This window comes from Vidua chalybeata, chromosome 4 (genome assembly GCF_026979565.1).
Source record: "Vidua chalybeata isolate OUT-0048 chromosome 4, bVidCha1 merged haplotype, whole genome shotgun sequence".
In the NCBI taxonomy this organism is placed as follows: Eukaryota; Metazoa; Chordata; class Aves; order Passeriformes; family Viduidae; genus Vidua; species Vidua chalybeata.
Window position 1 is genome coordinate 59629976 of NC_071533.1, and position 14482 is coordinate 59644457.

At 39.8% G+C, this 14482-nt stretch overlaps 1 protein-coding gene across 2 annotated transcripts; it reads right to left on the minus strand.

Annotated features, from left to right (window-relative positions):
- Window positions 1–496: 496 nt before the first annotated feature.
- ZNF518B (zinc finger protein 518B) lies at window positions 497–14073 on the minus strand. Of its 2 annotated transcripts, none has more exons than XM_053940969.1 (2): window positions 13893–14073; window positions 497–6523 (listed from the first exon to the last, which is right to left on the minus strand). In XM_053940969.1, exon 2 carries the CDS (start codon window positions 6319–6321, stop codon window positions 3100–3102), a length of 3222 nt encoding a protein of 1073 aa, XP_053796944.1. In that variant the 5' UTR covers window positions 6322–6523; window positions 13893–14073; the 3' UTR covers window positions 497–3099. The 2 variants fall into 2 exon arrangements, with proteins under 2 accessions (XP_053796944.1, XP_053796945.1); XM_053940970.1 differs by lacking the exon at window positions 13893–14073 and adding an exon at window positions 13500–13580.
- Window positions 14074–14482: the final 409 nt, after the last annotated feature.

The window sequence follows — 14482 nt, forward strand, 5'->3', positions numbered from 1 at the left end:
GAGCCTTCAAACACTTACATAGAAGGACCATTATGCAAACAGTCACTTTGAATTCATACCATATGCAAATGTAGAGATAAAAATCTTAAGTAGAAAGAGTAAATGTACTTCAAAACCAGCAAGAAAACATGCTCCAATGTGTATGAGCAAAGAACATGAGAATGTGATTATTTTTCCAGAAAAAAAATACAGAAATATTTATTTATACAGTTTGAGTTTTGGAAGCCTAGCTAAATTCTGTATGTATGTGAAGGCAAACTACAATTCCATATGTACATGAAGGGATTTTTCTGCACAGCATCGATAATCTTCCTAAACACACTCAGAAGTTTGACTAGGTTATTGTAATACACCTTTTTTGGTATATTGTAGGTTATAGGTTATTGTAATACACCTTTTTTGGTATATTACAATAACCTAGTTACTTTAGAACCTTAGTTACTTTATCCTTATAGAATAGGAACAAGAAGAACAAAACCACTCAAGCCCAAAACCACAACATTCCAACCCAATTTATGACGTACTATGTAGTGGTACAAACTATCTCTAAAAAAATTTAGCAGTTGGTTGTTATTTTCTTTCAACCTTTTTATTTCTCAATGCTGAGTCAGAAGGGAAGAAAACATCCAATGTAAATTATTTCTCTCAAACTGATGACACTGTTAAACCTGAAGGAAATTATTCTGACATAATTTTATCTGATAAAAGTAACAAAACAGAAGCTGCTAAAAGAGTTTAGCAGAGTTCATAACAAAAAGTATGACATAATCTGCTTTAAGAATTTCATAACTGCAATACAATTTAACTTACAAAAGGTTTTCATGTTGAAACAAAAAAAATCTAAATTAAAAACCATAAAAACCCCAAGGCTTAACAATTTAGATAACAGATTATGGCAGTGACGTACAGAGCTTTGCAGATGTTTACTGAAGTAAACTTGCTTACAGAAGACAAGCATTACTAGTATACTTAAACCACCCAGAATCCACAAAGCTGAGCAGCAACACTTTCTCCATTCCCCCCAGTACAGCTTTCGTGAGCAATGTTCTGATTTTGCCAGTGACAACTCTTACAAAGCAAATTCAAAACTATTTATTTGGTAGCTTCTACAGAAACAAAATTAATTCAACCAGCAACCTGGATTGAAGGAGTTAAAACAAAGGAGGAATGCTAACCATGGGGATTTTTGTGTTAACCATTTCAGTATTCTTTTTTTATCTTATGCTGTAATTTTAAAATGGAGACTATTTTAATCATTGAAAATGCAAATAGCACTGTTAGGTTTGGCATCAAAGCATATGAAGTGGGGGAAAAAAACCCTCTACTGTACCCATCTAAAAAAATATAATTCCATTTGAATACAAAATGAGAACTGTCATTTCCTTATTATTGACAAAACAGGAAAAACAAAGTTTGTTCTGTGGAATAGTTTAGTCTGATACAAATGATACAAAAATTTTCCATGTGTACACGATGAAAAGATCTGACTTAAAGCACCAGCTATTGGAAGGATTTTAACACTGTATTGCAAAATTATGGGAAAGCAGTAAGTGGTTTTGAAAGTAAACCTCAGTCAGATGTAGTTTTAAAATATTTACATTCTAATGTAGATATGATAAATATTTTATCAAAACAATGTATAATCTGCTGGAGTATATAAAAAAATATTTCCAGCTAAACTGTTTACAAAAATGCACCATCAGTTAAAAGAGTTAGGGACTACCAGTTTACCAGAGAAGTCCCAGTTCAAACATAGAACACACATCCAGCATTAGAGTCAGTATTGATTTTCATACTTCTAAAATTGTAACACATTATTTTAATTTTAAGTATGTGCTTCAATATACTTCATTCTATATGATTCTAAAATTATGTAAAATTGACAAGATGAAGAGAAACATCCACATTACAGAAACAGTAACTTCAGTGTCATCCATACCTCTTTTTTACTAAAAAGCTGTAATTTGGCCCTGATTTAAAGAAGTGTTTAAGCAACTGAGCAATGTTTACACTGCACTGAAGTCAGTACGTATCAGACATAATCTGTAACTAGGCACATGCTTGTATGAATTTGAGGCCTACAAAAAATAAATTGTAACAACATCTAAATTCTTAAGTATGATGAAAGATTGCACTGAAAATCTAGTTCAACACTGTCAATGTAAAATCTGTGCAATGTGGCTTTTCAGTTTGAAAAGTCTTCAACAAGCTTCCTAGTAAATAAGCTCATCAACTAGAGTTCTGACCAAATACCGAGTCTGTAAATGTTTCTATCACACACAAGGTGGTACAGTTTATGTTTGGCTAATACTATTTTAAAACAGCCTTAAGGTCATATAGAGAAGTGCTTTTCACTATCAGCCCAAGCCTGAAAGTATCTCTGGCTTGATGGCACAGAATCCTGACATTGTTCTGCTCCCTCGTATCTACACAATACAGTCTAGGTAGAGACTCAGTACTAAACAAAATTAATTTTTTTACTGCTATCTGACCTAGCAGGAGTAACTGATTCCATAGATTTTTCATTTACACCCTTGTACCTCCTCTGAAGTTAGCAGAAGTGTTTTCATTTCACTGAAACACAGCACTTGCATTTAAATTTTACTTTTTATGCGTAGCGCTTAATTTGCCACTAAAACCTATGACATACACTTGCTGTCCATGGAGGACCAAAGGTGCATTTCCATACAGATGTGCTCGATCTCTGAAACACCAGGCTGTAACAAAGCAAACTAAATCCTGTTAAATTTACAAAGATCTCATCATCTAAGATTTTAATCCATACAGACCTAGCACTAACCACATACAGCACAGTATCCTAAGGTAACTAGAAAGATGTTTGCATAGCAAATCTTCTTCAGATTTTTCCTATGGAGCAGATGAAGCTGACCTCCAATACAAATTTCAATCACAAGAGTGCAAAATGGTGCTTAATCCTCACTATCAGCTTCTCTAGCTCTCTGTACCTCTACCCTCTTCTTCACTTTACTAACAGCAGAGGACTTTTGGCAAAATAAAGCAGTTATTTCCATCCTCCATTCCAAGCAAGTTAGTGTCACTCATTAAAAGCAAGAGGGGAAACCTCCCCTAGGCTCTCACTTAACGTTTTTTTGCTTGAAGAGAAAGAACATCCCAACCCTTGGTTGCCTCTATTAAGTGTCTCTGTCCATGGCTAATCCATTCTTCTTGGTCCATATATACTCTCCCACAAAACCAACACTTAAACAGACATCGAAGTGCTTCAGCTGGTGACGTTTCCACCACTTGGTAGTTGTTTTTGTGGGTCTTTTTTAGCTTCATTTTTAGCATACTCTGCTTTTTTGCTTGGTTTCCTGTCTCAGCATTTTGAAGAGTAAGACGCTTTCGATAACGTTTGACACCAAGACAACTACTTGTCCTTTCTGACAGAACCACTTTCAGGACTTGACCTTTATACTTGTTGATAGTCTTCATGACATTAATTATCTCTGGTGAATCAACATCAGGATGGTTTAGTACCACAACTGGCTGATTACGACGAGGGCATTTTATCAACTGATTTGTTTTCAGAGGAAGAAGTCGAAGACGTCTTGCTGTCAACAGGTATGACATATCAGAACTTGAAGTGGTTTCCGACTGAGCTCTTGTTTTCCTCTTAGGAAGTTCTCTGAAGCTTGTTTGTTTTGCCTTATTTTTGGGACTTTTTGAATAAGGCTTGCTTTGCTTGCTCACATCACTGCTTTTCTGAAATGGTACACCAGTTTGCTTGCTGTTATTTTTAGTACTTGCCTCTCGCTTTGGTCTTTGCCTGAGTGATATAGTTTGGGACTCGGCACTTGGTTCGCTCTGATTAGGCAAACATGGGAAATTACTGCTGAGTGTCTCAGAAACACTGACAGGGACTGGGCGAGGCAGAAACATTTCATTGTGATGCACAGGAGCTGATGTTTCACTCCTGTTTTCTATTCCATAAGAGCTTTGACTGTTAGTAGCATTCAGCACTCTCAGCATTGTCCCTTTGGGGATAAACACTGGGGTAGCAACGTGGGAATTTTTAGTTACCCTGTTTTTAGAAGTTCTTGCAAATGTAAAGAGCTGATCTTCACTGTGTTCTTCACTACTAATCACACTTCTTCCACCATGTGCTTCAGACAAATTTGCAGCTTGTTCCACTTCAGTGGCACAAACAGCTCCCTCACAGCTTGCTGAACTTTCCTGAGGCAAGAGCAACTTTTTACTAGAAGCCTGACACCTCAAGGGCATGGATTTCATGTTAGGTTCAGCAGCAGACATGAGTTGAGCAATCTTTCTACACAGCAATGTTGCTGATTTCTTCCTGCGTGTTGTGTCATCCCATCTGACATCCTCTGGAACATTTTCAGTCCCAGAGCTAAGAGAAAATACAGATGAAATAACAGGTCCTTCAAAAGGACTGCCTTTATTTTCCATCTTCTGTAGTTCAAGTGATTTCAGAAGATGATTACTCTTTTGGCTTATGGTTTCAGTTCTCTTTACTCTGCTCAAGCCAAAAGTTATATCCTCAAAAGCTGGAGTTTTAGTAACACGAAAGTTTTTTCCTGCTTCAGAAGATGTAATAGATTTTTCATCAAAACCCTTTCCAGCTAAATGTGCTTCGGTAGAGCTGACTGGTAGACTCCTACGTTCTTTGTCAACCCTCTTCACAGACAATGTATCCTTTTCTTTATGGACAGCAGAAAAATTTTTGCCCTCCTGAGCAGCTTCTACTGAAACATTCTTGGAATTTTTACCTTCGGAAACGGAAGCGTATTTTGGACGGTATGTATCTTCACCTTCTTCTTTACAATACAGATCACTATGCAAGCTATTTTTTCCATCTACTTTCCCCCTTGAGGATTTAAAATCACTTTTTTTTTCAGCACTGTTCATCACCAGAGATGGAGAACAAAGTTCTATAACACCTGAACGGACATCACTACCTTTCACCAAATGAAAGCATAATTTTGATGTATCTTCCCTCTGTATAGATACAGAGCTATAGCCTGAGAGCTGAGAATCTGAACAAAAACATTCAGAATTCTTGTCATACGCACTATCCAAATTAAGCTGGTTACTAACAGTGGATAATTTGTTTACATTCACTTCCATAGCTAGTAACTCATTTTGACACACAGATGTTTTATTTACTTCTGCAGATTGTTCTATACCTTGATTCTCAAGTTCCTCTTCTGCAGAGTTCACAGGTTTGTAAGTTGCTTCTTTCATAGGAATTAGTTTAAGAACCAGCTGTTGTGCTCCATTCACTATTTTAAGCTCTACTATCTGAGCTAAACAGTTGGCAGGAACTACAAGTTCAGATGGTGCAATTACTGTTAAAGGCATCCCAGGTTGTAAAGGCTCTGTTTTTGGAGAATAAACCTCAACCTCCACACTTTGATTCTCACATACACTCATTTCAGATGGCTCCAATATTGTCTTATCCTGGACTGATGACATGTTTATGCTACATTCTACATTTTGAGACAAGCAGACTGTTTTAGTTGCCTTACTTGGAATCTCACAAACCATATTTGATGACAAATTTGAAAGTTCATTTTGGAAAGAAATTTTATTGTATTTCTGCTTTTTATATAAAGTGCTTTGACTCTGCTTCTTTTGCTTGTGGTTCATGAGAGTATTTGACAGCTGTTTTCTGGGTGTTTCATGCACTCTTCTCGTATGTTTAACTATATAGTCATGTCTAACAGCACCATATTCACAGTACTCACACTGATATGGAAAGGTTCCAGTGTGTTTCACCAAATGTCTCTGGAATTCTCCTTTGGTGTAGGATACATAACTACAGTGGGAACAAAGAAACTTAATTTCTTCATGTTGCCCTACATGCTTTTTATACTGTAGAGGATCCTTTGTTGAAAATCTGCATTTATCACAGTAGTATTTGCCTGGCAGAAAATTTTTTACTTTAAACATTTTCTGGGTTTTACTTGAAGTTTTTCTTTCACGCTTTTCATAGTCTGCAGCATTGGCACCCTCAGGAACAAAATCAAAAGCTGGTGGTTTAATATGACTGCACTTCTTGCAGATGAAATTTTTGTCTTCAGTCCACCCAAGCTTCTTATGCTTCTCTATATCTTGCATTGAAATTTTCTGAACATTTCTGCACTTTATACAGCTTATCAGTGACAACTTATTGTTCTCAGCCTCAGTTCCTTGGTAACAGCAGTTTTGATCATCTGCCCCTTTTGACAGATTTGTTTTATCATCAGATTGCTTTGGGGATGTAGTTAAAGAATTATTTTTATCATTAATTTGGCCAGGGTACAATCTTGGTAAAATTTCCCTCATTTTTTTCAACTGCATTTCAGATGAAGCAACTCTGCACCATTTTGATTAAACACAACAGCAACAGACAGAATGTTTTCTTGGTATCAGTCCTGTGTATGTTTCTTGTCAATCAATCATTCAGGCTACCAATCTGCAGAATATAAACTTTGGAAGAAATGATGTTCAAGCAACTGCATCCATATTATATTCCATGTTCTTAGTTGATCAGCTTGCAGCACTACAGAATAAAAGCAGAACATGAAGTCAATTAAGATTCAATGATCAACGAAATACAATGAACTAATAACTGAACTATTAGTGGACTACAGCTGAATAACAGAGTGCAAGTCTACTGTTAATATACCATTGATTGTATTCTGTATATACAACCAATAAGTCTAAAACATACCAAATGAAATAATCCTTTAACATTTGCTCTCATTCAAAACATTCCCATATTTGTATAATTACCTGCTATGCATCAAAACCTGAAGAGTTTATGGTATTTCTCCCATGTCATGAAAAATTTTGCACTTAAGAAGCATATTCATAAGCCAAACAAGATACCTGATAACAGAACTGAGCAGCAGAGTATGATTTCAGTTCATATATAGCCCTCAACTAAGGACAAGATATCATGAAACATGCAAGTTCCATTCAACATAAATAGCAGGGAAACAGAATGTGACTACAATGGTTACTAGAAACACAGAACTATTAGTTTGTTTTTAAATAAAATAATTTTTAAGTTAGCATGGATATTTCTGATATACAGAAGGAAGTTCTTTTCTAATCAGTGCCGATGTTTCAGATCCAAACAGTCTTGAACACTAATTCATAACAAAATGTGATTTATGCTTCACATGTTCTCAAAGTAATGAAGTCAAAACAATCTGTGGCTGCAAAATTAATTAATTTTTCTTCTATTAATATTACAGTATAATCACTTCTATATATGTGGACAAGCATATAAATATTCACTTCATCCTAATAAAACAGAATGTCAATCAAGGAAAATAAACAATGCAACATAAGCCATAGGGAGATCAGTAATATCACTGTAAAACATCAAATTAACACATGCAATATGTTTGGCCCACAGGTTCTAGCACTCTGTCTCTCTACTATATTTGACAGGAAGAAGATCTCAGCCTTTAAGCTTTTGGCAAGGCAATGAGACCACTATTATGTGGAAAATAAACAATCAAATTAGGCTTTTGAGGCATACATGAAGTCCAATCAACACCTTTCTTATTCTAACATCATTAGTTGTAGACATACCGTTGCACACACTTGCAATCACAACAGACTCAATTGCGTGAGGTTACTTCTGCTTCCCAATACACCTTACAAAAGGCTTCTGTTTCTGAAGTCCAGATCCTCACCAAGTCTACCTACAGAGATCAGGGTCTGATTTGGACTCCAAAACCACAGTGCTGAGTTCACTTAAGCAGCTTCCCATAACAATAATCATATGGTAATTGAGAAATTAAACTATGGTACTGGAAAGACATTGAGTGAGTCCAGAGAAGGGCAACAGAGCTGGTGAAAGGTCTAGAGAGTAAATCTTACAAGGAGTGGTTGAGGGAGCTGGGGGTGTTGAAAAGGAGGCTCAGGGGAGACCTTATTGCTCTCTGTAACTACCTGGAAGGGGGCTGTAGCCAGGTGAGTGTCAGCCTCTTCTCCCAGGTAACAAGTGACAGGAAGAGAGGAAATTGCCTCAAGTTGCACCAGAGCATGTTTAGATTGAATATTAAGAAAAAATTTTCATTGAAAGGGTTGTCAATAATTGGAACAGGTTACCTATGGAAGTGGTCTGGGGATGGAGGTAACACCTCTGGGGATATTAAAGACATGTAAACTGGGTACTCAAGGATATGGTAGCTTGGCAGTGCTGGCTTACAGGTTGGACTTGATGATCTTGTAGGTCTTTTCTAGCCTAAATAATTCTGTGATCTCCCCAGTGGCTTGACAGGACTAAATATCTGATCCAAGAAGGTTTTCCTGCATCTTATGTGCTCACAACCCAGAAAGCAACCATACTACTGCATCAAAAGCATCGTAGCCAGCACATTGACAGAGGCAATTCTCCCACTCTGCTCTCATGAGACCCCACCTGGACTGCAGCTGCAACCAGTTTTGGGGCCCCCAACACAAGTAAGATGTTCAGTGCCTCTCCTCTGGACCCATTCAAAGCTTATCACAGGGCTGAAGCACTTCTCCCATGAGGACAGGCTGAGAGAGTTGGGGTTGTTCAGCATAATGAGGTGGCTTCACAGAGACCTTATAGCACCTTCAAGTTCTGAAGGGGGCTTTCAAGAAGGCTAGAGAGGGACTTTTCACAAGGGCATGCAGTGGTAGGACAAGGGGGAATGGCTTCAAGCTGAAGAAAGGTAGATTTAAATTAGATATTAGGAAGAAATTCATTACTGTGAGGACAGTGAGGCACTGGAACAGGCTGTGCAGAGAAGCTGTGGATGCCCCATCCCTGGCAGTGTTCAAGGCCAGGCTGGATGGAACCCTGAGCAATCTGGTCTAGTGGAAAGCATTCTTTCTCATGGCAGGAGGTTGAACTAGGTCTCTTCCAACACAAACCACTCAGTGATTCCACCATCTTCCTTGTACTCCATCAATATCCATGACTGCTATATCAATGCTGCCCTAAAGATAGGGCTCTTCAAAGTGTTCTGATGTAATCACAATCATCAGTAAAAGTTAGAAAACTGGTTAGGGACAACATAACAAGCTTCTTAAGCAGATGGATGGGTGTACACTTAAAACTCCTTAGTGGGTAGTTCTAGAACTGTAGCAATCTCATCTCATTGCAATGCAGACAGCTGTGAAAATATACACAATTTGAAAAACAAATCAGTGGCAGCATTGAAGGAAAGAAGAAAGTATACATGACTGCTGTATCATGATCTGGAGAATTTTCTTCAAGCAATTCTAATGTGGACGACGTTATGTGCTCTATCACCTGGATTCTAAAGAAGACTGAAAAACAAAACATTTGCAGTAGATCAGATGGAACATCCTTCCCTGGATACTACCACTTTCTAGACTTAAGACTAACCCGCTGACATGCAAGTGTGGTGGTAGGCCTATGTTCAGGACATCCACTGTTTTGTTTCAGGAGAAAGATGGTAAGAGATTTTGATAAGCTCAAGATCCAGACCAAAGATGCTTTATGCATTTCTATACAGCTTTAAGAAAGAAGTAACATTGCATCTGAAAGGAAATGGGGAAGCTGTATCAGTATTTGCCTTTTTCTGCTGTTAACATCTATCCATTAATACTGAAACTGCTCTCCATGTGAAGTAACTGAAAGCTAAGTATAGAGAATTTATGCCATCAATATCCTTGACCACAAAAAAAAAGTATAAACCCAGAGAATTTTCTTGTGTTTTTTAAACTCTGTAGATTTCACTTTCTAGGAGAACATGAAAAATAATCCATGACCTTTAAAGGGCAAGAAAGTACAAGAAACACAGTCCAACATTTTCAGAACACTTCAATTTAACAGTTCTGGGCTTCTCAGTCCAAGACTATGCCAGAAAAATTTAACAGAGGTAATTTGAAGAACAGGCTAGTAATCCTTCCAAATTTTTCTAATTCAAGCAGCCATATGTAGGAAAGTCTGCCATGGTTTCAGCCCAAAACCATGTTTTCATGCAGACCTGTGACAAATACTGTGTTGCCAGAATGCAGGTTTCAAGCGTTGGTGTGCCTGCATTCCATATGTGGCCAGGTTGATCCCAGGCAGCAGCCAAGCAGCCACAGAGCCGCTTCCTGCTGTCCCACCCTCCCCTCCCTCAGCAGCAAGGAGAGTAAAGGAGAGAAGAAGCACAGGAAAGTTTATGGGTCAGGACAAAGATAGTTTAACAGAAGGAAAGAAACAGGGAGGTGACATAAGGGAAATCACTCACCACCTTCCACAAGCAAACCAGTGCCCAGCCAGTCTCTGAGCAGCAGGCACCCTGGAACGCAACCTCCCCTCTGCGCTTCTCCCTCTGCTCCAGTTTTCGTGGCTGAGCACAACACTGCGTGATGTGGACTATCCCCAGACCAATTCTGGGCATCTGTCCCAGCTTTGTGCCCTCCCAATCTCTTGCCCACCCCATGTCTACTCAATAGAGTAGGGGGGAAAGAAAGCCTTGACGTTGTGCAAACATTATTCAGCAACAACCAAAACATCAGTGTGTTATCAAGACTGTTTTAGCCACAGATCCAAAACACAGCACTATACAGGCTGCTTTCAAGAAATTTAACTCCATCCCAGCTAGACCCAGTAAGAGGTAAAAAAAAGAACTGAATGACCAGCTGATGTCGAAGTAACATCTCTGCTGTCTTCCTGGCTAGTTTTTCAGCATGTACCCTGAACACTGACCAGTTAACAACAAAGGTTTTGATACAAACAGCTCCAATTTACACTTATTTTGGATAAAACAAGCCCAAAATTATATTGTAATTTCATGCCTGTATTAAAAAAATATATATTTTTCTTGTTATTTCAGAAAGCCAAGATCATCAATGTACACAGGGAGGTGAACATTACATACATTCACTCCATACCACTGGGAAAGGTGGGAAGGGGGAGGAATTCCCCTAAAGATTTGTTTTGGTATTTGAAGGATTGGCAGAAACATGCTTCAGAAGATTTAATTAAAAGATAGAGTTGATTTTCGAGTTATAATCATATGCAGTGCACACAGACCAAACCAAAGATATCATTAAAGGAAGATGTCAAAGTCTACAAAGAGTCTCAATGGCAAACACAGGAATGGGATGGATGAAAAATGAAATAAGAGACACTAAAAGTGACAAAGTCAATTCCAGTTACGGTCTTCACAGGAATTAATTCAGAAAAAAATATAAAAATATTAAGAAATACAACAAAGTACCCAAATTAGGAAACATTAAAAAAAAATTAGAGACCCTAGTTTGGAGAGTAAAAAAAAACACATGGAAAAAAGACATCACAAGAAAGATAAACCAAGTTTTCCCATTCACTCCTACCAAACACCTGCAATTCAGTGACATTAAAAGGTCAGGCATTCAACAAAACAAACATTTTCACCTTTCACAGAACAGTATCATATCTTGAACTTTGCTGCTCAAGACACAAGAGATTAAAAGATTCACAGAAATTAAAAGGCATTCCAAACTCTGGATATCCCAGGTACATAAAGGTTAAAAAAAACAAAGATCCATCAAAACAAAGGAAAATAGGATGAAACATCCTCTGCAGCCTGACTATGTCAAATTTGAGCAGTACAAGGGTTTTTGCAGTAGGTTACAAACCACTGATGTGGCCACTGTCAGACTGGAATTTCTATTTACTTCAAATACATTGAAAATTTCTTCATCATTTCAAAGAAGAATATGTACATTCCAGGGCTTCAGTTGCCTTTAGTTCAAACTACATGCTGCTATCAATGCAAAGGGTGTGATGAGCAGGATGCATTTAGCCTATGTGATCAAATAAATGAGCCCTTACTTCAGCAAAGCACACACGCACAAAGATCACAGACTGCAGCCAATAATCAGGGTGTGCTTTGGTACTGAAAAGCCCATATAAGTCATCCCTAAGAAAAAGAAGTTTAAGCAGAATTGGAAGACATTGTGCAACACAGCATCAGGAGGATGCAGTATATAAAATTTGAGCCATTGTGAAAAATTTCAATCTCCATGCATGCTTAAAATTACCTTGCCTTTCTTTTGCAATTATATACATATATATATATATTTATATATATATAAAATGACTGTTTAACATCAACTATCTCTGTTCAGCACAGTTAACTGTTCTACTGACCCAACTACACAGCTGCCAATTACCAGTCACTAATTTTAGGCCTAATGACTGGGAGAGAGCCAAAGTGCTTCACTCAAGTATTACATATTGCATTAATTAAAATACTTAATTTTGTATTAAAAACAAACAATTCAAATGCACCAAAGAAATTTCGTGTACAAGTATTTCTTCTTAAAAAGCCATTTTGTCTCACAATAACAGCTAATCACACAGTCATAACAGTTCTTGGTTTTTAGCTGAAATTCACATGAGGTTTTTCAAAGCAAAATGAATGAGGAATGACAATGCAGACAATTAAGAAGAGCAAGGACCATGCACCAAGTTGTTAGAGCTCATTTTTATTAAAAAATATACAGTTCTTTCACTCTATAGAAAAAAATCAATTACACTTAAAATGTTTATTACTTACAAAGTCATGCAAAACACCGATTGAAAAGAAATCACTATTTTCTGAATGCATAAGTGAGAATTGTCCAATCTACTAACGTTTTTTGGCATTGCATGGAAACAGGTACATGTATGTACCATGAAATGGAGGTCTGCTTCCCTGCGGCTCTAGGAACAAGGCCTGGCTTTATTTGTATCTGAAAGATACTCAATTCTGTCATATCATTCAACTGCTTGGTGGTCTTCCTGCAATAAGCTAAACAAGGCATTACCAAATAACTACTGTATCAAAAGCAGTATTCTAGACTGCTCAGAGACGTTTATAGAGTTATCATTATATGTATGATCAATTTTTTTTAATCTTGGTGTTCATTTCATCATTTCACACAATTTACAACGATTTTCAAAGTCTTTCTGCATAACCAGAGCATACTGACTAGTACAAAGCATTACCCTACTCTTGAGTTCTAAGGCCTGTAGGAAATACAGCAAGTATGGCACTGGAGAAAATGGGAGAAAAGGGGGAAGAGTCCCATTAAAAGCACATATCCCTCCATGCTCAGATTTCAAAGCACTCATGTAGATGTTAAAATTGATTTCCACAGATTTCATTGCTGCTAAAATTAGCCACATACTGTTTGTACGTGCAAGAAAAGAGCCTTGACTGTAACCACCTACTGCAGTAACAATGCACAACAGACTGCTAGAAAAATCCTGTAAACCACCATTAGTCTTCTTAAATATAAAGCAGACTTTTTAAATTAAATGTACATTGCAGGACATTTTGGCTACATCCATGTTGACACTGGATTATTTATTTAGAAGAAAATCGGTTTATCTGTCTAAATTACTTTAAGTGTCCAATGTAACACTTTTCAATGATAGACTGTCTTGCAACAAAATTCAACATGGGGATTCAATTAAGCCAATCTTATGCCCAAACACTCAAAAGAACCTTATTTGCACACAAAACACAGGATGTTCTATTTGGCTCATGAATACATTTACTAACCCGACAGCTCCTTTTCTTCGGGATGACCAAGACGACAAACCTAGACAACAGCTTTAGTCCAGACGAGTCCAAAGCGGCCTGATGGCGTCCACGAGACAGCAAGCACCAAAAACCTCCTTTTCTTGGGCATCCAGCCCACCCACGCATCAGTGCTGCCGCCTCTCCGCGGAAGGGCGGCCTCCCTCGGCCGCTCGCTGCCCGTGCGCGGGCCCGAGCGCGGCGCCGCGGGGGATGCGGTGCGGGGCGGGCGCTGCGCGGGCCGCGCAACCTCCGCCCGCCGCCGCCGCGCACTGCCGCCGCCGGCCCGCAGGGGGCAGCACCGCGCGCCGCGCCCGCTCCGGCCCCGCGCGGGCGCCCGGGGAGGGCAGCGGGAGCCGCGGGCCCGGGACTTACCTGGCTCGGAGCGGGACGAGGGGGATGAAGGAAGGGGCAGCGTCCCTCCGCGCTGACCCCGCCAGCCGCCGCCGCTCCCGTTGTCTCCGGACACGGGAGGAACGCAGCGCCGCCCCGCGTCCTGCGCGGCAGCTGCCGCCCCGCCCTGCGGCGCTCATTCCGGCAGGGAGGGCGAGCGAGCCCCCCGCCGCCGGCCCGGCCCGGCCCCCGGCCGCGCGGCGGCGGAACTGACCTCAGCGCGCCCCGCCCGCCGCGCGTAGAGCTCTACCGAGCCCCGGCACCTGCCCGCGGCCCGGCGCCCCGCGGCACCGGCGCTGCCCCGCGCCGCGGGCCGCGGAGAACGGAGCGAGGGCAGCCCCGGGCTGCGCCGGATGAGGAGCTGCGAAGCCGGGTTGGCGCCCGCTGGCCGTCCCTCCACGCTGACACCACAGGCCAAAGGATGCGCTGTTGTTCCCAGTAACCTCTACATCCCTTCCCATTCCATTGTGTTTTGCTGGGGTATGGTGTGGGCATACGTTTCACGGGCACCACTCGATAAAGTACTACAATGATGTAGTTGTGTGTTGCTTTCAATGAAATCCAGATGTCTT

Bases quoted from the DNA above. Each gene is read 5' to 3' on its own strand.
- ZNF518B (XM_053940969.1), bottom strand. From the start codon at position 6,321: ATGCAGTTGAAAAAAATGAGGGAAATTTTACCAAGATTGTACCCTGGC.